This window comes from Choloepus didactylus, chromosome X (genome assembly GCF_015220235.1).
Source record: "Choloepus didactylus isolate mChoDid1 chromosome X, mChoDid1.pri, whole genome shotgun sequence".
Lineage (NCBI taxonomy): Eukaryota > Metazoa > Chordata > Mammalia > Pilosa > Megalonychidae > Choloepus > Choloepus didactylus.
Window position 1 is genome coordinate 142,799,098 of NC_051334.1, and position 27,817 is coordinate 142,826,914.

Consider the following 27,817-nt stretch of genomic DNA (forward strand, 5'->3'; position numbering starts at 1 on the left):
CTATGGGAATACAAAGGAAGTCAAATCAAATAAATCAAACACCTAGCATTATCAAAAATTATCAAAAAGACACAGTATCAGGAAAAATAGATGTTTTATAGAGAAAATGCAAAATCCAGCATATGCTTGTACAGTGTCATATTATACCATTATCAGCAAATCCAAGTAACAGGGTTTAAATTAGCTCTGTCCTCTAAATGCCTCTGGATTTTTTACATGGGGCCGCTTCCCCAGTCAGAATTTATAAGGCACAGTTAGATGTCCAAGCCTGCATTTCTGTTTAAACTAAGTGGCTCTGAGGTGACAGAGGCAGATACAGCAATAGCCATATCAAGAAGCCACTTCTGGGTCCCCTAAGAAAATTACTTATGTTTACTGTCCAGGCTCTGGGAGCTCTCCCTTAGTATTTGATAGGTTTGGGGGTTGGAATAAAGGGGAAGGACATGGAGAGGAAGATTTAACTAATGTTCAGTGAACCAGGGTTGTTTGCTCCATGGAGATCCAGCCAAGTAACAAACAGACCCTTGTGGTAAAGATGCTTACACCTTCACTACTCTGCCTATCAGCTCTTAATAGAGGTGACGCTACCAAAGTAAGGCACTACGTGGCAGGATGAGAAAGGAAGAGTCAAAAATTACTGGACTACATGCTTCCTCTCCTCACAGCTGACCATCTCTCTCAACCTGACTCTTCCTCTCCCACTCTCCTTTTTTTGACCTTCCCTCTTCCTTATGGCAGGGAGAGGTATGAGTGGTTGGATGAGGAGATAGGTACTGTCCATCCTAGTAACTTTTGAGATGTGTGCCTCTAGAAATGAGGGCAGGGAGAGGCTGATTTAATCACTCAAGTTAGCAGAAAGTCAATTGTTCTATGGCTTTGGGATTGTGAAGCAGATTCTGTCAAGGGAAGGGTCTAGAAGCCAGGGTACAGGGAAGTGTTCTCCACCTTAAAGCTGGAGCCAGAGGGAAAGAGGGCTTTCTAGTGTTTCCAGACTTACTTCATGGTAATGAGTCTGCCATCTGCCTGAGATTGAAAGTGCAGCTTTTGGCATCTGTAGAAGGTTGAATTTCAACAGGGACTTGAGTGCTTAAACAACAAAATATGTATGATGTAGTAAATTTCTGGGTAATTGAAGAGGGTCTCAATGGCATTGGGGCAACAGGTCAAACACTGATGGACTAAACATCCTGAGGAGAAGGATAATCCCCAAGAAATGTTCTGCCTCATAGGAAGAGGCTGCTGTCTGACTAGAGGCATTTTGGCATGGGGCATGTGCAAAGTGAGGTCTCTGCCTAGTGTTGTGTGTGTCACTGCCACCCAAGTTGCAGGCCCTGGGAACCCAGGGATACAGGGAAGGTGTTGGTAGTGGACCGATTTGGGGGGAGAGGGTACTTGCTTTGCAAAATTTTTCTTGGAGACCCAGAATTTTTACTTCCATCACCTCTTCTAGGAGCCTATTACTGCTTTTGCAAAGCTTGGAACAGTAATCAAAGAAGTGAAACATTTAACTAAGCTCATAAAGCCTAAAAGTCAATCCTTTGGCCAAATCACCTGGACTTTTCCATTAGAAGTACTTTATTTGGTAAAAGAAAATGACAACCTCTCTGTTGCTCTGGCAAAATGTTTTTGCTTTCTCCCTTCTAAAGCACATTGTCCAGAGTTAAATATTTCATAATTCTACAGCAGTGAAAACATTTTTCCATATTTTTATAGAGGAAATTCTGGGTTCCCTGATGCTGGCAGTCACTGTACTGAAGATTAGGTATTCCTGGAATTTATTTCATTCAAATAATATAAGCTTTAATTCCCATTTCTAAGGCTCTTTTGATTAATTAAAAAATGGTCACAGCCACACTCCACTTTGTCTAGTTTATGGATGGATGAGTAGAAAAATAGGGGAAGGAAACAAACAAACAAACAGACAAAGGTACCCAGTGTTCTTTTTTACTTCAATTGCTCTTTTTCACTTTAATTATTATTCTTGTTATTTTTGTGTGTGTGCTAATGAAGGTGTCAGGGATTGATTTAGGTGATGAATGTACAACTATGTAATGGTACTGTGAACAATCGAATGTATGATTTGTTTTGTATGACTGCATGGTATGTGAATATATCTCAATAAAATGAAGATTAAAAAAATGGTCACAGTTAAGAAACCACTACACAGATTAATACAGCTATTGGCAATTATGATTGAAAAAGCTGATGCTCCTACCATGAACTATTTATTGCATAATCTCTGCTATTTGGCTCCATGCTTTGGCTTTCTTCTTGGCCAGGGAGATCCAGACTGGTTCAATCGGTTCAATCGGTTCAGTCGGCTCAACCAGCTCATGGAGCCCAGCTGGGAGAGATGAAGATTGGTTCCTCCTTCCATGGTAGGCACTTGAAATATCTTCTCATCATCAAATCCAACTGGAACCACAGCAAATAACACACAAGCAGTAAGACACCCCAGAGATACTGGGGTATGTTGTTTATGGAATGCAATTAAATTTTTCCTCCTTTCAAGTTTCCTTTGATCCCCCTGCTCCTAATGTTTTCTAATTCCTGCTCCTTCATTGCCAAGCTTCTAAAAGTCAGTGCATGAGCAACGCCATGGGAGGTATGTCAAAGGGAAGAAATCAACATGGGTATAGTCAGAGGGGCCTGGACTTGGGAAGGCCTGAGGGATAATACCTACAGCTGTAACTGCCCTTCTTTGGGAGGTTAATTTTGGACTGCCACATCTTACACCTTTGAACTGACACCATAGGGGGAATATATTGTATGGTATCAATTCAGTTTTTAAAATTCAAGTAAGATAACATTATTTTTGTTTTGCCAATCCATGATGTGCTGTGAAATGACTGATGGTGTGACAGATCCACACAATAACAAATTATGCTAAATGACATCATACCAAACTACCCTGACCAAACAGACTATCTCCCCACCCTCAATTCCACTCCCTCCCCAACCTGCTTTATAGCCAATTGTCTCATTGGTTTAGACTCAACCAGTGGTTCTCAATCCTGGCTATATATTAGAATCACCTATGGCTCTTTTAAAACTACCATTGCCAGGGCCCTTTCCTGAACTATTTAAATTAGAATCTCCAGAGATGGAGCCAAGGACATGGGTAATTTTTAAAAAGCTCACAGGTGATTCTAATGCACAGTGAGGGTTGAGAACCACTTGACGAGTATAGTTGCCCATATAGGCAAATATAGGCAAATAATAAGGTTAGCTGCTGCTGTTTCATGTCCAGACAATGGATTTGTAAGTTCCTAGCCTAATTTCTTCATGAGGAGGACTAAGGGAAAGAGACAAAATGGTTCAATATAAATCCATCCTCTTCTCCCCCAGCTACTGCTGAAAAGAAAAAACACTCTGGCAAACACACCCTACTACTGAGACCACATTCTGTTATATCCCAGCACAATGGTTTTTCAGCTGTCAACATTTCCCTACCTCTCACACCCCTGCTCCAAATATACAGGGGCTGAAACAAGCCTCTCGAATAGTTAAAATCATTTGAATTTTGTCAAAAATTGACTCAATTCAATACCATTGGGCCTTTATAGTGGATTATTTTTAACAGATTCATTGGGAATGTACACAGTGAGAAAATGTTGCTTTGCTATGAGTTGGAAAGTAGCTTGGTATTTTCCTCTTACATACCCAGCCATAGGAATATTTTAGTGAGTGATCACAGTTTTGTGCCTATACAGCTTCCTCAGTGGAGTAAAAAACTGGAGGATCCTCTGAGAGTTACACAGTGGATTTATGTTAGTCATAATTATTGAAATTGTCCTATAACAGGTTAATATCTGTATTTAATTGAAGACCCTGAGAGAATCATGAAGTTGATTTTGAGGGCAACAGACGTGGATTGCCTGAGCTTGAAGTTCCAAGAGCTTTACAACATTCAGCTAGGGTTATTTTTCGGTGTGTGTGCCTCTGTGTGTGTGTATTTACCTGCTTTGGTAGACTTAGGTAGCTTCATTTTTGCCATCTTCTCCTGTCTATAGATACTGGAAATTAAACTCATTCTTGGTTGGTATTGATTTACAAGGTCAGCTCCCTTGAATACAAAAACGAAAACAGAAAGCTTGTAAGTCCTGACATGACAACAGCAAGTTATTTATTCAGAAGACCATAGGGTGCAAGCCCTGTCCTGGTTACTATGATTTCAACAGTGGTCAAAAGGAAAAAGATAGACATAGATGATAGATAGATAGATAGATAGATAGATAGATAGATAGATGATAGACAGATGAGAGAGAGAGAGAGAGAGAGAGAGAGAGAAATGGCAGTGAGAGACCCTTGGTTTCGAGTTTAGGTTCACAAAACCTAAGCTGGCTCACGTTTACCACCTTTCAGACCTGGAAGAAAAGGTTATACAAAGTGTAAACACTGTAATATGAGAATTATTTAACATGAGAACAACCTTTTCCCTAGCACTTTACCAGCATTTAACAGCAAACTAATAGAATGTTGAGGTTACAAATCCTATTAATTCATTGAATTGCGTTCCATAGGATTTCTACTTAAAACTTGCTGACATCTGACTTGAAGCACTCCTTGTATTAGAAATCAATATAACTGTAGGTCTTTTCAAAATAATACAGTTTAGCCTTTGCAAATTAATCTTTTCCATAACTGGTTTAAATAATGAGTTTATATACCCTAAGGCATCTCTCTCTAGCAAAAGCCTCATCCAGAGCCTTCCTCAAATCCTCCAACCAGAACCCTAAAAGAGGCAGATTTTGCCTCTTTTTGTTCCCATATGAATGGTAATGATAAAAAAGAAAACAACTTTAAAACAAAGAGTTTTAAACAGATCCTCACATGGTCTCCCAACAAATCAAGTAAGCATTTAAAAGTACAGAAATTTAAACATATCTCTTGATATGTAAATTTCATATATTTTCTTGAGTATGTATTTCTTTGCAGTTTTGACAACAGGAGTTCTCATTCCAACACCTCCAAAGACATTGCAAATGGGACATTGGAAACAAGGCATCATCCCTATCCTTATGTGGTACCATTAACCTAGTTTACCATGTAACATTTTTTCACCTACAAGTACATGTCCTACTAAACCAAATCAACATGTAGAAATTCAAATATCAAACAAAGGTAAATCATTATATCCTGATATGGAAGGGGACCAGAAATGAAATATTAAATGAAAAAAGTAGTATATATAGTTTGATACCATTTATATTTTTAAAATATGTGTACTTTTTATAGGCATGAAATATCTGCAAGGAATAGTCACTAAACTCTTAGTCCAGTGTTTACCTTTGGAGATTTTTATGACTTACCCCTTATTTCTTAACCAATCTCATGGAACCCTGCTCTAGAGTATTTAGGATAAGTTTCGGCTTACAAAATCTCCCCATATTTACTACTTTTTGCAAACCCTTTAAGAGCATAAAGCAGGGCATGTTTGTGAAAGTACAAATCAAGTCTTTTTCCTCCTCCAAGTTTCCTCCCTCCTTGATGAATGCACTCAAAGAGATGGGGAGCTGAATACCTGGTTAAGTTCCTAGTGGAAGCTTAATCAGGCACTCTAGCAACCTTTGGGAGTGTTTTCTGGGCTACCCCATGTCCTACCCCATATTGATGCTCCTTAGCCTCAGATTTGGCTCCTGCTGTCTTCTTGGTAATAGGCTCTTTCACAGGAACCTGGGCCTGGAAACTCCTCTGCCTCTCCTTTCCCATGGTTATCAATCCTGGCTGTTGATCAGGAGCCTTTTCTGAGAAAGGAATGAAAAAGAATTAGAACTGGAACAAGACAAGCAGGGTCTTAAGTCTGGCTGGGGCCTACCCTCAATAATGTCCCAAATGGGATACTTGTTAATTGCCAAATGAAAATCAACAGATATCAAGTGGAAAAGGGCCTCTTTCTTTTCTCCCTCCCCCAAACCTGGCAAGGCAGGAGTTCCTTAGGTATTTAAGAAGCTTATACTTCAAAGTGGGCATGCTGCCCCCTTACTGGTCCCTTTCTATCTCTTATACCTTCCTGTATCTAAATCAGGGTAGTATAAAGGTTGCCAGGTGGGCTGGGAAAATTCCTAGGGGGCCAGAGGCTCAGGCCACTGATGTCATTCCTCTAGCTCCAAGAGAAAAATTAAGAAGTATTTGTTGCTTCATAGTTCCTCATGCAAGTCTGTGAATGGGTATGTATCCATGAGTGTGATTAATGCATATACAAGATTATGTGATGGTGGGTGTGAAGGTACATGGGTTTTGGGAGAGATTGGTGCCTAAAAGGCCACCTAGCTCTAGATTCTTAGACATTTCAGGTGAGTAAAGAGACTGTGGAAATAAAAACATTCACATTAACTTAAGATTTCAGGCTGAAAGTCTGAACATAGTGCTCTATTAATGAGTTGGCTTAAAAAATTCACTTGGTGTTGGAGAGGCATACTACATGTAAAAGTATTTTGAGAAAAGCATGAAGTTCTATCCAAATGTAATGTGTACAGAGGGTCTGGCAAGAAGGAATGGGGAGATATGTTATCATATGTCCATTACAGAATGTGGATGGATGTCCAGAGGAAGACTCCCTGAGAAAGAGAAGAGTCAAAACTAACCACCTCCAAATCCATTAATCTGGAATGGGGCACTATCCTGCCCTCAGATTCACAAGCCAGCCCTAAAGCAACATCTCAGTAGGCAAGACTAGAACAAACTTCCTCCCATTCAAGACTGATTTCCAGTTCTTCCCTCCACCTGGTACCTACTTGCCATCTGGGAAGATAGTCTCACCTGGGATGTTGTAAGCAGGTTGCTTCTTGGCCATGTCTTCAGATTTAGGCCTGACCTGTTGCTTCTCTGCCCTGTAAAGGGCATCTGGGAATACCATGGTGATGTTCTCTGAAGTGCCCGAGCGCCTCTGGAAAGTGCTTCTTCTGACTCGCTGTTCTTTACCAATGGATGATGAAATTGGGCTCAAGTGGGATGAAGGAAGTTCAGTAAAGCTATCTTGTTTCTCATCCTTGTACCTCTGTGAGAAAGGAATTCTCTTCAGTCGGACTCCAAAAAGGCTTTCAACCTCACTCCCATTGTTGGGTGAGCTTGAATGGCTGTTATTATTTTGATTACCACTCTCAAGAACTTCCTCCTTACAGTAAGGGCCCCCAGAAGGGGATGTTTGACAGGCTGGAGTGATGGTGAACTTCACAAATTTGGTAGCAAGGGTTGAGTCGCTGTTAATGAGAGCTCCATCTTCGGAGTCTTGGCTTGCTTTCCTGGTTTTGTTTGAAGAAGCTGGGCCTCTTGGTAGGGGCCAGCTGCCAGAATTATTCTCAGAAGTGATTCCCTCAGCAATAGCACTCATGGAACTTGAATAAACTTGTTGCTGATTTTCAGGGTTTCCAAAAGCCTGGAAAGGGTGCCTGGGAGGCAGTTGCTCCTCAGGACAGCGCTTTTCTGCAGGTACACTCACTGAGCCCATTGGAAAAATCTGTGGCTGGAATTCAGACCCATCCAAGGCTTGGGAAGGGGGTCTGGATGGCTGCTGCTCTTCAGAACTCTACCATTCTTCGGGAAAGCTCTCAGAAACTGAGATTTCTTGCTGGTGCTCAGGCTTTTCCAAAGCCTGGATAAGGTATCTGGGTGGCAGCTGCTCTTTAGAACTGCTCCACTTATCAGGAGCACTCTCTGAACCTGAGAAAACTTGTTGCTCAACTCTAGGCCTCAACAAAGATTTGGAAGGATGATTTTGAGGAAGCGGATCCATATAAATGCCCCCTTCAATAGCAGGGCTCTCTGAACATGAAAAGATTTGCTGTGCCATAAACTTCACAGATGACTGGGAAGGACGCCTGGGAAGCAGTGATTTCTTAGAAATGTCTTCAACAACAGGGTTCTCTAGATGTGAGGACATTTCCCAGACTTTAGACCTACTTATGAACTGGGCAGAATATCTGGGAGGCAGTGACCTCCCAGATATGCCCCCATCAACAGTGGCACCCTCAAAATTTGAGGAAATTTGCTGGATTTTATGTCTTACGAGGGACTGGGAAGGATGTTTGGGAGGCAGTAGCTCCATAGATATGCCTTCCTCAGCCACAGCACTCTCTAAACTTGCAGAGTCTTGCTGCTGGACTTCAGGGTTCACCCTTGACTGGAAAGTGGGTCTGGGAGGCAGCGTCTCCACAGGACCAATCAATTCTGCAGCAGAACTCACTGAACCTGAGGAGACTTCTTGCTCAACTACTGGTCTTATCAGGGACTGAGGATGATGTCTGGGAGGCAGCAGCTCCATATAATTGCTCCTCTCAGCAGCAATGCCCTCTGGGCCTGCAGAGACTTGTTGGAGTTGAGGCCTCACCCAGGGCTGTAAAGGGCATCTGGGAAGTGGCAGCTGCATAGAACTCCATTTCGCAGAAGCACTCACTGAACCTGAGGAGTCTTGTGGCTCAACTTTTGGTATCATTAGGGGCTGAGAAGGGATTCTGGGAGGGATCAGTTCCACAGAAATGCCTGAATTAATAGCAGCACTCTCTGGACCTGCAGAGACTTGTTGCTCGAATTTAGGGTTCATCCATGCCTGGAAAGGGCACCTGGGAGGCAGTAGCTCCATAGAACTGCTCCCCTCTGCAGAAGCATTCAATGAACCTGAGCAGACTTCTTTGTCAGCTATTGGTTTCATCAAGGGCTCAGAATAATGTCTGGGAGACAGCGGCTCCATAGAAATGCTCTCCTCAGTCGCAGTGCTCTCTTGACCTGTGGAGACTTGTTGCTCGACTTTAGGGCTCACCAGTGGCTGGAAAGTGTGACTGGAAGGCAGAAGCTCCACAGAACTGCTCCCTTCTGCAGAAGCACTCACTGACTCTAGGGTAATGTTCTGTGACTGGAATTTAGGCCTCACTGAGGGCTGGGAAGGGCTGGGAGGCAGCAGCTCCATTAAAATGCCCTCCTCAACACCAGCACTCATGGAGATTTTCTGGACTTCAGAATTTGTCAAGGACTGGGAAGAATATTCAGGGAGCAGTGGCTCCACAGAAATGACCCTCTGAGAGTCAATGTCCTCTGAACCTGAGAATGCTTTTTGCTCAACTTTAGGGTTCATCAAGGGCTGAGAAGGAAGTTCAGGAGGCAGTGGCTCCATAGGAATGGCTCCCTCAATAGCAGTACTCTCTGGACCTGCAGAGATTTCTTGTTCAACTACTGGTCTCGTTAGGGGCTGAGAAGGAAGTTCAGGAGGCAGCAGCTCCATAGAAATGCTCTCCTCAACAGCAGCTCTCTCTGGACCTGTAGAGACCTGTCGCTCAACTTTAGGACTCACCTGTGGGGGGAAAGGACATTTGGGAGGCAATGGCTCCATAGAAATGCTCCCCTGAACAGTAGGGATTTCTGGACCTGTGGAGACTTGTTCCTCGACTGTTGGTCTTGTTAGGGGCTGAGAATGATGTCTGGGAGACAGCAGATCCATAGAAATAATCCCCTCCACAGTAGCAATTTCTGGACTTAAGGAGATTTGTTGCTCACTTTTAGACCTCATCAGGCACTTAGAAGGGATTCTAGGAGGCAGTGGCTCCATAGAAATACCCCACTCAACAGCAGCACTCTCTGGACCTGCAGAGTCTTGTTCAAATTCAGGGTTTACCCATGACTGGAAAATGCAGCTGGGAGACACTGGTTCCAAAGAACAGTTCCATTTTGCAGAAGCACTAGCTGAACTTGAGGAAACTTGTTGCTGAACAACAGGACTGGTGAAGGGCTGAGAAGGGCATCTGGGAGGCAGTTGCTCCATAGAGACACTCAAATTCTCAGGAGTGTTCTCTGAAACTGAGGAGACTTCTTGTTGGTCTTCAGGCTTCCCCAAGGCCTGGGAAGGGGGTCTGGGAGGCAGGGCTTCCTCAGCATTGCTCTGCATCTCAGCATTATTGGACTTTTCAATGCAGCTATTTGATTCTGTGGAGACTTCTTTATCTGAAGGCTCCCCCAGAGCTTGGGAAGGGCAACCAGGAGCCAGCTGCTCCTCAGAATCACTCAATTCCACAACAAAACCTTTTGATTCTGAGAAGACTTCTTGTTCATCTTCAGGCTTCTCCAAGGACTGAAAAGAGTTTGTAGGAGTCAGCTGCTCCTCAGAACCCTTCATCTCCTCTAAAGCACTCTCTGAATCTGAGGAGACTTTTTGGCAGTCTTCAGGCCTCCCCAAGGACTGGGAAGAGGGTCCAGGAGTCACTTGCTGCTCAGAACTGCTCAATTCCACTACTAAACTTTGTGATTCTGGAAAGACTTCTTGCTCATCTTCAGGCTTCTCCAAAGACTGGGAAGAGTGTCCAAGAGTCAGGTGCTCCTCAAAACCACTTCCCTCCTCTGAGGTACTCTCTGAATCTGAGGAGACTTGTTGACCATCTTCAGGCCTCTGCAAAGCCAGAGAAATGCTTCTGGGAGGCAGTCTTTCTTCAGAAATGTCTCCCTCTGCCATAGCACTTGCTGTGCCTGAAACACTTGTGGTAAAGGCCGGGAGAACATTTCCAGGAGGCTTTTCTTTACAGATAGTTAGGATATCCTGAGATGACTCTATTTTAAATTGGGCATTTGTTGAATCAAGGCCGGAATCATCTTCCTCTTCTGACTGGTTATGAAAAGCATCCATAAACACCTGAGCCTCCAATGACACTGAGTGAATATCTTCTTGGGTTGTAGAAGGGCTTTCCACCACTGGTGAAAGAGGAGCTCTGGCTTCTGTCTTCTTGACTCCAGAAGCCCCATCTTCATGGTATGGTGGTAGACCACTAACCATGGACTCTTTCATGTCTCCAGGTATGGGTTGTGGTGCTGATGCTTCTTTGGCTTCAAAATCTACGCCAGGATTTCTCCTTCCCACATCATCTTTATCTGAAAGCACCTCCTGAGGGGAGGCTTTTTCTGCTGGTGGAGTTGTGGGCTGCTCCATAAATTGTTTCTCGAAAGGCAGGTGCCTGAGGGGGCAATCCCTGACAGTCTTCTTGGTAGGTGGGGACCCAGCTCCATCTCCTGGGTCATGCCCTTGGCTGGATTGTTTAAGGCTTCTTCCTCTGGTTCCACCCTCACTCATTCCTAAAGCACTTGATCCTTTTCTTCCACGTTGTCTTCCATATGCTTCTGACATTGGGTAGCCCTGACTCGCAGCAGAGTCATCATTCAGAGCCTCATCTGTTGTTTTCTTACCACAAATCTTGGCTTTGTTGCTTTGTTCTTGGCCTGAGGGAATTGTACCAAATAGAAATAAAGAAAGGAGAAACATGTGTGTGTTTGACTTCCTAAAATAAGAATACTCTGCCCTAGCTCAATGGGTACCTATTTGCTGTTTAATTCCCTAGTATGAAGAAGCAGCTATTCAGAAGACAGAGAGCAACGTGGTCACTAACTAGTAGCCTTCTGCAGCTGGAAAATTTTAAACCAAATACTCCAGTCTTCCATTAGGTGCAGGACACATCAAAAGGAAATTTTTGAACTTGCAACAATGATTACCTTTAAAGAAAATGACTGGGGCAACAGAAAGGGAAATTTTTACTTTTTAATTAACATTATGTTTTCTGCTTAATATTTATCTGAACTGCTTGAATTTTTATATTGTACATGTATTTCTTTACTTTTTTAGAAAGGTGCCAACAAGAGTTAACTGGGAGGTAGATTCATAGTCCCCTTTTCTTCTGTTTTCTACTCTTTTGTATTAAAATAATCCTATGTAATATTACACATACAAAGCAATTCTTGGAATGCCTAAACAATTGCATCAGTCCACAGCACAAGCACAAGAACAAGGCAGCAGTTATACAGATTGCTTCTGTCTAGCCCTTTTACTAAGGAACTCCACTTGATCCCTAGGTGGGAGGGTGCCTCGCTGCCCTTCCTCCCTTACCATCTACTGCATCTTCAACTCCATCTTGTGGTTTCACATCCAACATACAGTGCTGAGCACTGCTGTTTGTGCTCCAAACCACTCCCCGTTATATGGAAAACCAAAGTATCTAACCCTATGGACACTTACTCAGGTCTATCCTCTCTTTGTAGAGCAGACAACTATTGAAATAAATATGAAAAAAGATTTTAAAAAGCAAAAGAACTTATTTAATTTATTTATATGGGGGGGTTACTTAGTTTTCATGGGAAAATATGTTTAGGGATAGCCTTTGAGCCCATATGTGAAATTCTTTGTGGCAAAAACAAACTGTTCAACTCAGTTTGTGGAATTGGAACTTTGTGGCTTTTTTTTTAGAGAAGGTGTAGGTTTTCAGAAAAATCATGCATAAAATAGAGTTTCCATATACCACCGTATTATTAACACTCTGTATTAGTGTGGTACATTCGTTGCAATTCATAAAAGAACATTTTTATGCTTGTACTATTCACTATAGTCCATCGTTTACAATAGGGTTCACTGTCTGTGATGGTAGCACAACATTGTGGACCTAATTAACAGCACTGAATTATGTGTGTGGATGTGGTTAAAAGGGGGAAATTTGAGGTTGTATATATGTTCCTAGAAAAAAAAGTTTTAAAACACAGGACTGGAATTTTGTTTTATTAAGTGTTATTCGAAGTGAGCTTGATATCAGCTGGAGCCAATATCTGCATATGCACACATACAAACACACACACAGATTTTTGACCCTGGTGGTATTTATTATTTAGGGATTTGATGGGTGTTGGCTGCCAAGGATAACTGTCTGCAGCTGCACAAGCCCTCTTTGCTTGTGGATGTGGCAGCTGGTCTTACTTAGTTAACACAAGATCTTTTCTCTCTAATGGAAGAAAAAGCCAACTTTGAAAAATGAGTTTTGGCCAGTTCTGTTATTCTTGTCTGCTTCTGTTGCTGAGGGAAACTGCTGAAGGGGAAATCACTGGCTGCCCTCAATATCTGTGCTCAGCAAGGAACTCAGCAGGAGCATCACATTCTGAAGATTAAAAAAACTTACAAATAAACAAAAACATCCCTCTGGATCTGGTTTGTTTATACAGGTTAGTGTGAAGCCCCAATACATCCCAGAGTAATATGGACAGAAGATAAAGAAGTATGTAAAAAGACCCCTTGAGGAACTGGGGGAAAATGTGGAAATATTAAATTTGCCCACCTGGGGAATTCCATCGGGGACTACCAATTTAGTAGGCCAAGTGGGGCTTGCCCTTACGAAGCTTGTTACTGCAAAGGAAAGGCTAAGCCTACTTGTAATTGTGCCTAAGAGTCACCCCCAAAGAACCTCTTTGTTGCTCAGATGTGGCCCCTCTCTCTCTAAGCCAACTCTGCAGGTAAACTCACTGCCCTCCCCTCCTACGTGGGACATGACTCCTAGAGGTGTAAACCTCCCTGGCAATATGGGACATGACTCCCAGGGATGAGCCAGGTCCTGGCATTGTGGGATTGAGAAAGCCTTCTTGACCAAAAGGGAGAAGAGAATTGAAACAATATAAAGTTTCAGTGGCTGATAGATTTCAAATGGAGTTAAGAGGTCATTCTGGAGGTTATTCTTATGCATTATATAGATAACCCTTCTTAGTTTTTAGTGTATTAGAATAGCTAAAAGGTAATACCTGAAACTGTTGAACTGCAACCCAGTAGCCTTGTTTCTTGAAGACAAGTGTATAAGTATATAGCTTATACAGTGTGACCATGTGATTGTAGAAAACCTTGTAGCTCACACTCCCTTTATCCAGTGTATGGACAGATGAGTAGAAAAATGGGTACACAAAAGTAAATGAATAATAGGGAGGATAGGAGATATGGGTTGTTTGGGGTGTTTTTTATTACTTTTGTTTTTATTCTAATTTTTCTTTTGCTTTTTATTATTTTTTGGAGTATTAAAATGTTCAAAAATTGAATGTGGTGATGAATGCACAACTATATGATGATACTGTGAACAACTGATTGTATACTTCGGATGATTGTATGGTATGTGACTATATCTCAATAAAATTTCAAGAAAATAAAACATCTCAATGGTTGGAAATTCATTTAGATAAAGTAGGGATCCTGGTATTACCCTTTACCTAAATCCAACACAGGTGGCAGTTTAGATGGAGAAACTTGGACCACATTACTATGCATCTTAAGTAGAAAGTTCTCTGAGGACCAAGGACAAGAAGCCTGGGTAATTCTCTTCTTATAGCTCCTGTCACATAGCACTGTGCAATTAATTCATAATACTTGTTTCTGGATGAGGGTGAAAATGTGCAAACCTGCACTATCTTTTTTCAGCTTCTTTTGCTCACCTTCTTTTGGTTGGTTGTACTCTTCTCTTCAGAAGCCATTGGAGGGCTTGGCTCCTCCTGCTTTGCTTTCACCTAAAATGGGAAAGAAATAGTGAATCAGACTCCGATTCACTGCTCACCACCCACCCCTGGATGGTTGCCAAAGAAAAAAAGTAAGGAAAAAAGTCCTTGATACACAAATGACTTTGCTAGGAGTATAACAATAACATTAAAGATGGAAGTTATTTCCAATGGCATCCATCTAGAGCTTTCAGTTGACCATTTTACCAGTTGGAAGTGGCTCGTTCAGATTTGGAGTTTCTGATTGATGAGTGACATGCTGCAGGGCTCTCTCTAAAACACCCCAGAAACCACCAAACTGCACTGGATGATCATAAATCTGAAAGTGGGGTTGCTGGGTCTAAAAAGAGTCATGCCTCTGGCAACATTGAAATTCTGAAATTGGGTTTGTCAGAATTGTGAGCCAACTTCAAATCCTGTTTGGCTTCTTTTCAGGGAATTTAGTGGAAGCGTGAATTCTGTATTTCTAGGTCAAGAGAAGGAAAAGGATTGGGATTTTATTGGGAGAGAAGAGAGAAAAAGATGAAGGTTTCAGCCCTTGCACTGAATGGGTTGAAATTGGTTTAGTATGAACAAGGTTTGTAGATAATTACACTGCAGTTCTGGAAATGTCAGAGTAGCACAGCATTGAATAATGTCTGGAATTTGCTTAGTCTAATCCTTTATGGTATGCATCTAAAGACAAATGTACAACACTTTATGCTCCCATTTGAAGTGCCTGCTCAAACAGAAGCAGCTTAATATAATTGATTTTTGAGTGAATGAGGTCAGATAGACTGTTCTAGTTTGCTAATGCTGCCGGAATGCAAAACACCAGAGACGGATTGCCTTTTATAAAAGGGGGTTTATTTGGTTACACAGTTACAGTCCTAAGGCCATAAAGTGTCCAAGGTAAGTCAACAACAATAGGGTACCTTCACTGGAGGATGACCAATGGTGTCCGGAAGACCTCTGTTAGCTGGGAAGCCACGTGGCTGGTGTCTGCTCCAAAGTTCTGGGTTCAAAATGGCTTTCCCCCAGGACATTCCTCTCTAGGCTGCAGTTCCTCAAAAATGTCACTCTTAGTTGCACTTGGGGTATTTGTCCCCTCTCAGCCTCTCCAGAGCAAGGGTCTGCTTTCAGCAGCTGTCTTCAAATTGTCTCTCATCTGCAGCTCCTGTGCTTTCTTCAAAGAGTTCCTCTTGGCTGTAGCTCTTCTTCAGAATGTCACTCTCAGCTGCACTGAGTTCCTTCTGTTTGTCAGCTCATTTATATGGCTCTGGTGATTTAATTTAGACCCAGCCTGAATGGGTGGGGTAACACCTCCATGGAAATTATCCAATCAGAGTCATCACCCACAGTTGGGTGGGGCACATCTCCATGGAAACACTCAAAGAATTATAATCTAATTAACACTGATAGGTCTGCCCACACAAGATTACATCAAAGATAATGGCATTTTGGGGGACATAACATTCAAACCGGCATATAGACCTAGTTTCAAATCTCTGCTCCATCACTTAACTATGTGGCCTTGGTCAAGTTATTCTCTGAATCTTGGTACCCACATATATATATTAGGGATAAGGGTAAACCTCTAGTGGACTTTCAGATCTGAGAAATTCCAGAGCAGGGAAAACTGGTAACAGCTTCTATATCATAAATGATCCTAAACCCTTTTCTACTCATCCATGTGCTAGAAAGAGTGTCAAAACATAGAAGTAAATGTTCAGGCCTTCTCAGGGGGTTCTGCCAAGGCCTAACCATTAGGTTATGCAGAAGGAAGAACAACAGAAGGATCACGACTAAGTTTCCCTCCTCCAACATTCCCTGACTCCCAGGTTTGTGGTGAGGTGTCCAGGCGATAATGCATGTATAGGGCTTGGCACATAGTAATTGTTCAACCCCTGCTTTACACCAAACCAAGAAGATCCTCTCAGGAACCCCCTTCCTTGCCAACTGTTCTTTTCAACTCATATTTTGTCCAGGTTTAAAGCTAAATTAAGATGTCCAGGCTAGAGGCAACAAGACGGGATGAAGAGATTGGCTGGAAGTCAAAAGAATGGGTTCTGGTCCTAGTTCTGTCACTACCTGGGTGTCTGATTTGGGTAAGTACCTGAACTACTTGTGCTTTAAAGTCCTTCCCTGTAAAATTCTTTCACTATGCAATCTTTTAGTCTCTTCCAGTTCTGATTTACAGCCCAGAATCACTGGGGAATTGTGTGTTCTACTAAAATGAGTTTTCCAGAATCTTTTGATTCTTAAGTAAGTATATAGTGGAAATCTTTTTCAAATGCACTACTTCCTACCTTCTTAAACAGAGATTGGGGAACATAATTCAACTTTTCTTGATGACTATGGCAAATAATGAACATGATCTATTGTACTGGACTATGATATACTGTGGCCCCAAGGGAACTATTGAGATGGGCAAAGTCCTTGGCCCCTTGGCCCCTATACTAAATTACCACATACTCTTTCTGTCATTTCTCTCTGCTGTCAGCTGTCATTTCTCTTTGATGTCAGGTCTCTGAGTCTGATCTGTGGCCATGTTTCTAACATAATTGGTTGGTCTAAGTATAGCTCTGCTTCTTAAAAAGTCATGTGACAGAGATGGAAGAAGATGGCGGCATAGAGAGGAGTGGAAGCTAGTTAGTCCCCCTGGAACAACTAACAAACAACCAGGAACAACTAGTAAATAATCTGGAATAACTGCAGGGGGACAAACGTGACTGTCCACTCATCATACACCAACCTGAATTGGGAGGAATGTGTGAGATCGCAGCATAAAATCTGTAAGTAAAAACTGTGGACCTGCGCCAAGAGCCAAGAGCCCCTCCTTCATGGAAGCCTCACGGTGCTAGAGAGCAGCACTCTTTGAGCAAGTGAATATAGCTCAGCTAAGCTCCAACTGGGGTTTTAATTAACAAATGTGGACTGCTCAATACAAGATACAAATTCCCAACAAGCAGAGGCTTTTGGTGATGACTGACCTTGGAGAGCCAGAGGGTGGCCGTGGACTGGCCCTGAAGGGGGCTTTCTGTCCCTTTTTTGGCTCAGTGGAGAAAGCCACAGCCATTTTCAGTTCCCAGCACTCTGACCAGACAAGGGTGGAGATACACAGGCAGAGAGTCTATTCAAATGTAAATGACCTCACCCTAGGGGGTGTATTTTCCCTAAGAGGAAGAAGGTGGTGCCAAGCTCTACTACCTACCTTCCATTCAGAACCAGACCCCAGAGCCTGGGGGAAAACAGCCACAGGCCACACCTCCTTACACCAGTCTGCAGTTATAGGCTGACAGGCACCACCTGCTGGGCAGAAAAGCACAGCCTCACAGGGTACATCAATATTCTAAGACAAACCCTCAGGGAGACGTGATACTATTGCCTCCTGCTGAGACCTGAGCCCATTCTGGTCTGGGAAAACCTGATTGGGGTAACCAAGGAAATCAGATGCCTACACAACAGAAAACTACAACCTACACTAAGAAAAATGAAGTTATAGCCCAGTCAAAGGAATAAACTTACACTTCAACTGTGATACAGGAATTGAAACAACTAATAATAAGTCAATTCAAAAAGTTTAGGGAAGATATGGCAAAAGAGCTGAACCATATAATGAAAACACAGGACGTACATAAGGTAGAAATTGATAGCTCGAAAAAACAACTGGCAGAATCTATGGAAATGAAAGGCACAACACAAGAGATGAAACACACAATGGAAACATACAACAGCAGATCTCAAGAGGCAGAAGAAAACACTCAGGAACTGGAGAACAAGGCACCTGAAAGCCTACACACAAAAGAACAGATAGAGAAAAGAATGGAAAAATACAAGCAATGTCTCTGGAAACTTAAAGATAAAAAGAAAAGCAAGAATTTACATGTCATTGGTGTCCCAGAAAGAGAAGAGAAGGGAAAAGGGGCAGAAGCAATAATAGAGGAAATAATCAATGAAAATTTCCCATCTCTTATGAAAGACATAAAATTATGGATCCAAGAAGCACAGCATACCCCAAACAGAATAGATCTGAATAAGCCTATGCCAAGACACTTAATAATCAGATTATCAAACATCAAAGATGAAGAGAGAATCCTGAAAGCAGCAAGAGAAAAGTGATCTATCACATACAAAGGAAGCTTGATAAGACTATGTGTGGATTTCTCAATAGAAACCATGGAGGCAAGAAGGAAGTGGGGTGATATATTTAAGGTACTGAAAGAGAAAAACCACCAACCAAGAATCCTATATCCGGCAAAACTATCCTTCAGATATGAGGGAAAGCTTAAAATATTCTCTGACAATGACCGAGTTTGTGAACAAGAAACCTGCTCTACAGGAAACATTAAAGGAAGCACTGCAGACAGAAAAGACAGGAGTGAGAGGTTTGGAAAACAATTTTGGGAGAGAGTAGCATAGCAATGTAAGTACACTGAACAAAGATGACTGTGAATACAGTTGAAAGAGGAAGGCTGGGCCCATGTGGGACACCAGAATAAAAGACGAAGGATAAAGACTGGTACTGTGTACCTCAGGGAAACCTAGGGTGCTCAACGATTGTAATAAAAGGAACAAATATGTTTTTACATGAGGTAGAACAAATGAATGTCAACATTGCAAGGTGTTAAAAATAGGGTGGGATTGGGGGAAAATACAATCAACGCAAACTAGAGACTATAATTAACAGAAACATTGTATTATGCTTCCTTTAATATAAGAAAGGCAATATACCAAAGCTAAATGCCTATGGGGGGGGCATAGGGGAAGGGTATAGGACTCCTGGCATTGGTGATGTTGTCTGACTCTTTAGTCTACTTTGGTTTAATGCTATCTTTCCTTTTGTTGCTTTCTAGCTGTCATGTTTCTCTCTCTCTCACTCTCTCTCTCTCTCTCTTTCTTTTTTCTTTTTCTTTTGTCTCTCTGCCTTCTTTGACTCTTCCTCCTTCTTTGTGGAAGAAATAGAGATGTCCTTATATAGATAGTGGTGATGGTGCTGAATACATAAATACGTGACTATACAGGGAACCATTGATTGTTTACTTAGGACGGAATGTATGGTGTGTTAACAAAACCATCTTAAAATAAATGGGTTGATGAGGAAACCTTGAGGGCATTATATTGAGTGAAATAAAACAGATACAGAAGGACAAATATTGCATGGTCTCACTGATATGAACTAATTATAATATGTAAAGTCATACACATGAAATATAAGTTACCAGGATATAGAAATGAGGCTAAAGAATGGGGAGCGGTTGCTTATTATGAGCAGAATGTTCAACTAGGTTGAACTTAAATGTTTGGAAATGGACACGGGTGATGGTAGCACGTTGTGAGAATAACTAACAGTGCTGAATGGTGCATGACGCTGGTGGAAAGGGTGAACTCAGAGTCATGTATGTCACCAGAAGGAAAGTTGGAGGTTAAAAGATAGGACTGTATAAAACAGTGACTCTTGTGGTGGACAATGTCCATGATTAACTGTACAAATATTAGAAATCCCTCTCATGAACTAGAATAAATGTATGACACTATAACTAGAAGTTAATAATAGATGGGGTATATAGGGAAAAAATGCCTATTGCAAGCTATATACTACAGTTAGTAGTATTTTAACATTTTTTCATCAACAGTAACAAATGTACTATATCAAATTTATGAATCACTAATGAAGGCGGGGTGGTTAGGGGTATGGGAGGATTTGAGTTTCCCTTTTTTGTCTTTATTTCTTTTCTGGAGTAATGAAAATGTTCTAAAAATTGAAAAAAAAATTAATTGTGATGGATGCACAGTTGTGTGATGGTACCATGGGCAATTGATTGTACACTTTGGACCCTTGAATAGTTGTATGGGATGTGAACAATCTCAATAAAAACTAAAAAAAATTTTTTAAAAGTCATGTGACAGGATTTTGTGACATATATTTGTCAGTGAGAGATCTTTTGAAGGATTAATAGCTGAGTTCTAATTGTTTGGAGTTGCTAAAGGCCTTATCTCCAAATGAGATCTGATCACTAAAATAGTCCTATCTGGGTAAGGGTTGAATATCCTCTACGAAGAGGGCTGAGTGAATCCCCAAATGCTAAGCTAATAAGCAGTTTCTGGGGGGTTAGGTCACCACTGCTGCTTTCTTCATTCCATTTCATACAAGTTCCGAGTGGATAGGACACCCCATCTATTAGATGCAAGGTTTCTCACCCTTCTGGTGGTGTCAAGCCCAGGACTCTGTCTTCAACTTTGTCATCCCTTTCTTAGGGTGTGAGTCCCCTAAACCATACTATTTCCCTAGAAGCAGTTTGCAAAGGTTGGAACTCAGGCCTCTGGAAGGACTTACAATTGTTTGAAAGTTCCTTTTGCTCTTTTGCTTCTGGGGGTTTAAAGCCATCTTGTGTTGAGCAGCTGAAGTATCCAAACAGCCCTGGTTGTTGGCTGGGATGCTGAAACCAATGGACAGTTGGGTGCTGCTGGGTGAGGGAAGTGTGGCAAATGTGGTCAAGGATGGTGAGTGAAAGAGTTCAGATGATACCTCAGAGGCACTCTGGAGAGAATGGGAGGAAAGACATGAGTCAAACTTGTATGCTGTCACTGGTCTCAAAAGTTGGAAATTCCTCCGGCAGAGGAATTCCTAAAGAATAAATCCTTCACGAGCTACTGTCCCCTTTCCCTACAGTTCTACTGACACTTTCAGCCAGCAGGCACATTAGAGGCAGTGTGCACTTTCTACTGGTTCCCTTGCAAGTGAAAACAAGAAACAGAAAGAAGTTTGGGATGCTCCCTTGCTTAGAAAGCATTCAGGGGCTACCCATTGCCCTCTGGATGGAAACCCAACCACTTAATAGAGTTTTCAAGGTCAGAGGGTTTGCATTTTCTCCTGTCCTATGTCCCCTGCTTATTGACAGAAAGGCCCCTGGTTGGAGTGAGAGGCACAATCTGTAAAACACAGCAGAGCTCTGGGATTTCTACAAAGGAGGACTTGGTAGAGGGAAGAAAATCAGGTTGGAAGAGGATTTGTCTTCAAGCTGTTCATGGTGCAAGGCTGATGGCAGGACACTGAAGAACTAAGTGCTTCTACCCCCAATGGGGTGGGGATGGAGCCTGTTACCTTGTCTTCCTTGTGGCTGGTCTCCACCTTTCCAAACTATCTGGTTCTGGGGCACCTAGCTGTGTTCCTCTGTAGGAGCTTCAAAATAGTATCCCCTGGGCTTGTTGACATAGCATTTACCTCAAAGAAACACCCTACAGCTTCTCCCATTTCTAAGAATCACCAGATATCTGTGTTAGCAGAAGCCCTTTTGAGGGCCAAGTGATGAGGCATCGCTCTCCTGGACACCAGTGGGAAATGATGTAATTTAGCAGTTGGACAGAACATCCATTTGTGTTTACCCACTAGTTCTTTCCAAACTAACTTTACACAGTACCAGGGACCCCTTTGGTATTTGCAGCTTTCACATCCCTTTGTATTTCCCCATCAGCATTGTATGTTGATCCAGTGATAACTTTAGCCACTATCTTGGTTGCAAATATGGTTTTTTTATGGTCCACGATTCCAATTCCTGGAGACTTAGCACAGTGCTGATGGGTCAAGCTGATGATACATCTAGCTCACCATTCTGTTTTTTTATTCTGATAAAAGGGGAAGGAATGCTACTGTTGGCTTTTATGGGATCAGTCGCACAAAATTAGGAGTGGTCCTAAGCCTTCCTTAATTTCTCTATGCAACTGTCATCCATGAAATTATATAACACCTCTTTCTGGTATTGTATATTTGGCTTGTGTTCTCTCTTGTAATTATGAATTTTATACTCAATATACATAGTAATGTCTCTTGTTTTATTGTTCTGAACTTCTTTCATGCTTTAGGGTGGCCTTACACTTCTGGTCTTTTAGAACTGGATAACAAAGTATGTGCTCCCACTAACCTCGCATGATCTGTCTGCCCGTTGCCTCTCTACATCTCCTACCACTTTCTGCTACAGCCACAGTGTCATTGGTTTGCTGTTCCTCCAACACTCCAGGCATGCTCTCCCCTTAGGGCCTTTGCACTTATTTCCTCTGCCTGGCTTGCTCTTTCCCCATGTCTGTGTGGATAGCTCCCTCAATTCCTTCAGGTCTTGATTCAAAAGCCATCTTCTCAGTGAGGCCTTCCATGACCACCCTATTTAAAATTTTGGTCCCCACCCTGACATTTCATAATCCCTTTCCCTGCATTACTTTTTCTCCTTGATACTTTCATCACTGTCTAGCACAATGCATATTTTGCTTATTTATCTAGATTATTGTCCACATCCCCCAATAGAATATAAACTCCAGGAAGGGAGGTCTTCATAGTAAGTTTCTCTGTTTCCTTTATCATTTTAGTTATTCTTCCTGAAGTATGCACAAGCTCCAACCAAAGGTAAATGGAGAAAGACAAGGAGGTCTGTGGATCTGGGAAAATCTAAAAGGCCACCATCACCAAGCAACCTAGCTTGTATGAAAACTAACTTACAATGTCTAGTCAGCAAGTACATACATATTTAATAAAGAAATATCTTCAATTCAGTTGGCTTCCCAAACCTTGTGGTGTAAACACTACAGACAGAAGCATTGTTTACCCTAGTAAAACTCACTCTATAGCATTACAGAGAAATCAGGCTCAGCAAAAACGTGGCAATTTCTAGATTGGGTGTGTGCAGGAGAGAGTTTATCTGTTCCCAATCACTGCCTAAGCCAAGAGACCATCAAACTTAATAAGTCACTAGTCTCCTAATCTCCCTGTGCTTGCTTGGCTCTAATTAAGGTATCTCTGGTCATTATATCTAAAAATAACCCCATGGCAATCCTTAAACCTGTGCTAAAAATTAGAGAGCAAAGCCATCAAGTATTATCCCCATGTCCTCCAGCTCAGGCATGTGATTCAAAATAGCCCCCAAAAGATCTGTGTCTTTGGATTTAGAATATGTGTGTCCTAGTTTGCTAATGCTGCAGAATGCAAAACACCAGAGATGGATTGGCTTTTATAAAACGGGGATTTATTTTGCTACACAGTTACAGTCTTAAGGCCACAAAGCGTCCAAGGCAACACATCAGCAATCGGGTACCCTCACCGGAGGATGGCCAATGGCCTCTGGAAAACCTCTGTTAGCTAGGAAGGCAGCTGGCATCTGCTCCAAAGCTCCATCTCCGGGGTACCCTCACCGGAGGATGGCCAATGGCCTCCGGAAAACCTCTGTTAGCTAGGAAGGCAGCTGGCATCTGCTCCAAAGCTCCGGCCTCAAAACGGCTTTCTCCCAGGACGTTCCTCTCTAGCAAGCTTGCTCCTCTTCAAAACATCACTCCCAGCTGCACTCTCTTTTCTCTCTTTGAGTCAGCTCATTTATATAGCTCCACCGATCAAGGCCCACCCCGAATGGGTGGGGCCAAGCCTCCATGAGAACATCTCATCAAAATTATCACCGACAGCTGGGTGGGGCACACTCCAAGCAAATCCAACCAGCACCAAAACTTCTGCCCCACACAAGACTACAAAGATAATGGCATTTGGGGGACACAATACACTCAAACCGGCACATTCCACCCCCTGGAACCCAAAATGGCATTATCTTTCCAAATACAAAATACATTCATTTATCACAAAAACTTAAATCATTTCAGTAACAAAAGTTAAGTACAAAATCCCATCAAAATAAGTTTAGGCTTGGTCAGTTCTAAGGCATAATTCCCCTCTAGCTGTGGATCTGTGAACCTAGAACAAGTTATGTGCTTCCAATATACAAAGGAGAGACATTCATAGGATAAACATTTCCATTGCCATAAGGAGAAACAGTAAGGAAAACAGGGTTAACAGGAGCAAAACAGTTCCTAAAACCTGCAGGACAAACTCCATTAGATTTCAAAGTCTGAGAGTCATTTACAGAACGACGTTGCATCCTTGGGGCTTGAGAGAGCGGGAGCCTAACCCTTCCTAAGGGCCTTTTCGGCAGCCCTTTCCTCTCCAAACACTTAGGTGAGTGCTCCAATATATCCACACACTGGGGAGACCACCTTCTCGGCCCCACCCTCCTCAAACATCGGGGCAGCTCCCGGATTCCCTTCCATCTCCGGGGCACACGCTCAACCCCTTCAGAACAGCGTGGTGGCAGCCAGGCTCTCCCCAATTCCCTGGGAATGTGCTCCACCCTCTTTGGGGCTTGGGGTGGCAGGACATTTCCTGAGCAACGAGGTGGAAGGCCCGCCCTCGACCTCCAGGGCAAACTCACCCTTTCCCTGCGTGTGGGCTGCTCCGCTCTCTCAGCCCTAGACCTCCTGACTCCAGACCTCAACCTCCACGGCTCTGTCTTTGAAGAAATTTTTCCTTTAATTTTTTCCTTGTCTGTCTCCTCCAGTCCAGACCGGCAATGGCTCTGTCCATAAAGATCTCGCAAAAATTCTGTTGGCTTTGCATGAAGCACACAGGGGTCAAAGCCATCAGACAATAGGACTTTCCACAAATCCTTTCTGGATAATTCCATCTCCAATCTTGGCTTGTACTGAAATGGCGGCTGGGTTTTGTGTTTGGTTACATCCTCACGTTGGGCTGTAGCCTCTGGGATTCCACCCCCTGGAAGCTCGTAATTTTCTAAGCCATCAGCTTCTGGTTTCTTTGAACCCAAGAGTTCAGTTCTAAGTTTATCTCTCTCCACTCGCATTTTACTATAAGCTGCAAGGAGAAGCCAGGGTATATCCTCCACAGATAGTCTGGAGATCTCCTCAGCTAAGTATTCCAGGTTGTCACTTTTAAATTCTTCCTTCCATCTGACACCAGGACTCACTTTTGCCAAATTTTGTGCCACTTTAAAACAAGGATCACCTTTCTTCCAGTTTGCAACAACACATTCATCATTTCTGCTCAAGTCCTCATCAGAAGTATCTTTAGAGTCCATATTTCCACAAACAGTCTCTTTAAAGCAGTTTTGGCCTTTTCTATCACGCTCCTCACAATTCTTCCAGAATCTTCCCCTTATCCACTTAAAAAGCCGTTCCAACATGTTTGGTATTTGCAGACTCAGCAGCAAAAGCACCCCACTCCTGGTACCAAAATCTGTCCTAGTTTGCTAATGCTGCAGAATGCAAAACACCAGAGATGGATTGGCTTTTATAAAACGGGGATTTATTTTGCTACACAGTTACAGTCTTAAGGCCACAAAGCGTCCAAGGCAACACATCAGCAATCGGGTACCCTCACCGGAGGATGGCCAATGGCCTCTGGAAAACCTCTGTTAGCTAGGAAGGCAGCTGGCATCTGCTCCAAAGCTCCATCTCCGGGGTACCCTCACCGGAGGATGGCCAATGGCCTCCGGAAAACCTCTGTTAGCTAGGAAGGCAGCTGGCATCTGCTCCAAAGCTCCGGCCTCAAAACGGCTTTCTCCCAGGACGTTCCTCTCTAGCAAGCTTGCTCCTCTTCAAAACATCACTCCCAGCTGCACTCTCTTTTCTCTCTTTGAGTCAGCTCATTTATATAGCTCCACCGATCAAGGCCCACCCCGAATGGGTGGGGCCAAGCCTCCATGAGAACATCTCATCAAAATTATCACCGACAGCTGGGTGGGGCACACTCCAAGCAAATCCAACCAGCACCAAAACTTCTGCCCCACACAAGACTACAAAGATAATGGCATTTGGGGGACACAATACACTCAAACCGGCACAATGTGTATTATTTTACAACTTCCCTTAAATTCACTAGTGAATTAAATAAACTGTACACACACTCTCTAGAACTCTGGGCAGTGTTTCTCAAAGTATGGTCTGGGAGTCTCCCAGCATAGAATTACCTGGAATGAGTTTTGAAAAGGCACATTTCAGGGACACACCAAGATGTAATGAGTAAGAATATCAGGGGTGGGACCTTGGAAAAGGCTTAACAGGCTCTCCAAGCAAGTCTTCTGGGGGGCAGGGTTGGTAACCACTCCTAGTCCTCTGGCATGAAAAAAAGGATCCCATTTTCAAACAGAAGCTCAGCAAGTTCCTAAATAACACAATCAGTTGCCTCAGAACTGGAGTCAGCAACATGTGGATTCCCTCTGAGAAGGGGCACTTCTTCCTAGGCCCCACTTTCCATCACCCATATTGGTTAGGAGCAAACTAGGGAAGTTACCACAGAAGCCACCCACAGGATTTTATGAGCTACCCCCAGGAAAAGCAAACTTAGTCCCCTCCTGGCAGGTTTCTGAAAGAAAAGGGAATGAAGGAAATGGGACTCCTTTATCTACTTCCCCTACCTCACCCCACCCTACGACTCCCCCTGCACACACCCTCTCCATACCCAATGTGCATATTATTAAGGAAGGCTAAGACTTTTTTATGCCTTCTCCTGTGTTTTAGAGAGAGGTTAGCTCTGACAGCTTCTGTTTAATAGCTAGAATTAATGGGCTAAGTTCACCTGAACATCTGGGAGACATACCAGGCCTGGCATGTACTAACCAAGAATCTTCCTGGAGAAGAAACTTGGGTCAGGCCTTGGGCTAAGGGAAAGGATATTTCAGCACTGGTTATTAGCGGGCTAGCACTCCTTTGATGTTATCTGGAGTATGGACTGCTCTTTTGAATATTAATACATATTTTGCTCATTTTCCTCTTTTGTCAAGTTTCCAGAGCCAGTGCAAAATTGTTCACTCAATAATGCATGCTTAGAAGGCGGGGCACGATGGCAGGCTGGTGAGCTGTAAGTTTTAGTTACTCCTCCAGGAAAGTAGGTAAAAAGCCAGGAACTGCGTGGACTGGACACCACAGAGCAATCTGTCTTTGGGCATACTTCATACAACACTCATGAAAATGTCGAACTGCTGAGATCAGCGAAATCTGTAAGTTTTTGCGGCCAGGGGACCCGCGCCCCTCCCTGCCAGGCTCAGTCCCGTGGGAGGAGGGGCTACCAGCTCTGGGAAGGAGAAGGGAGAACTGCAGTGGTAGCCCTTCTCGGAAACTCATTCTACTGATCCAGACTCCAACCATAGATAGACTGAGACCAGACACCAGAGAATCTGAGAGCTGCCAGCCCAGCAGAGAGGAGACAGGCATAGAAAAAAAAAAAATAACACGAAAAACTCCAAAATAAAAGCAGAGGATTTTTGGAGTTCTGGTGAACACAGAAAGGGGAAGGGCGGAGCTCAGCCCTTGAGGCGCATATGCAAATCCCAAAGAAAAGCTGATCTCTCTGCCCTGTGGACCTTTCCTTAATGGCCCTGGTTGCTTTGTCTATTAGCATTTCAATAACCCATTAGATCTCTGAGGAGGGCCCCCTTTTTTTTTTTTTTAATCCTTTTTTCCTTTTCTAAAACAATTACTCTAACAAGCCCAATACAGAAAGCTTCAAAGAATTGCAATTTGGGCACGTCAAGTCAAGAGCAGAACTAAGAGAGCTCTGAGACAAAAGGCAATAATCCAGTGGCTGAGAAAATTCACTAAACACCACAACTTCCCAAGAAAAGGGGGGTGTCCGCTCACAGCCACGATCCTGGTGGACAGGAAACACTCCTGCCCATCGCCAGCCCCATAGCCCAGAGCTGCCCCAGACAACCCAGTGTGACGGAAGTGCTTCAAATAACAGGCACAC

At 42.9% G+C, this 27,817-nt stretch overlaps 1 protein-coding gene across 1 annotated transcript in view; it reads right to left on the reverse strand.

Annotated features, from left to right (window-relative positions):
• Nucleotides 1–2,018: 2,018 nt before the first annotated feature.
• The window catches only part of KIAA1210 (KIAA1210 ortholog), a 66,769-nt gene continuing 40,970 nt past the window's right edge, over nucleotides 2,019–27,817 (reverse strand). The window contains 7 exon segments of the mRNA XM_037821807.1: nucleotides 2,019–2,362; nucleotides 2,365–2,415; nucleotides 3,961–4,066; nucleotides 5,605–5,747; nucleotides 6,763–11,196; nucleotides 11,553–11,582; nucleotides 14,193–14,277. Of these exon segments, the coding sequence (XP_037677735.1) occupies nucleotides 2,226–2,362; nucleotides 2,365–2,415; nucleotides 3,961–4,066; nucleotides 5,605–5,747; nucleotides 6,763–11,196; nucleotides 11,553–11,582; nucleotides 14,193–14,277 (4,986 nt within the window). The 3' untranslated portion in view covers nucleotides 2,019–2,225.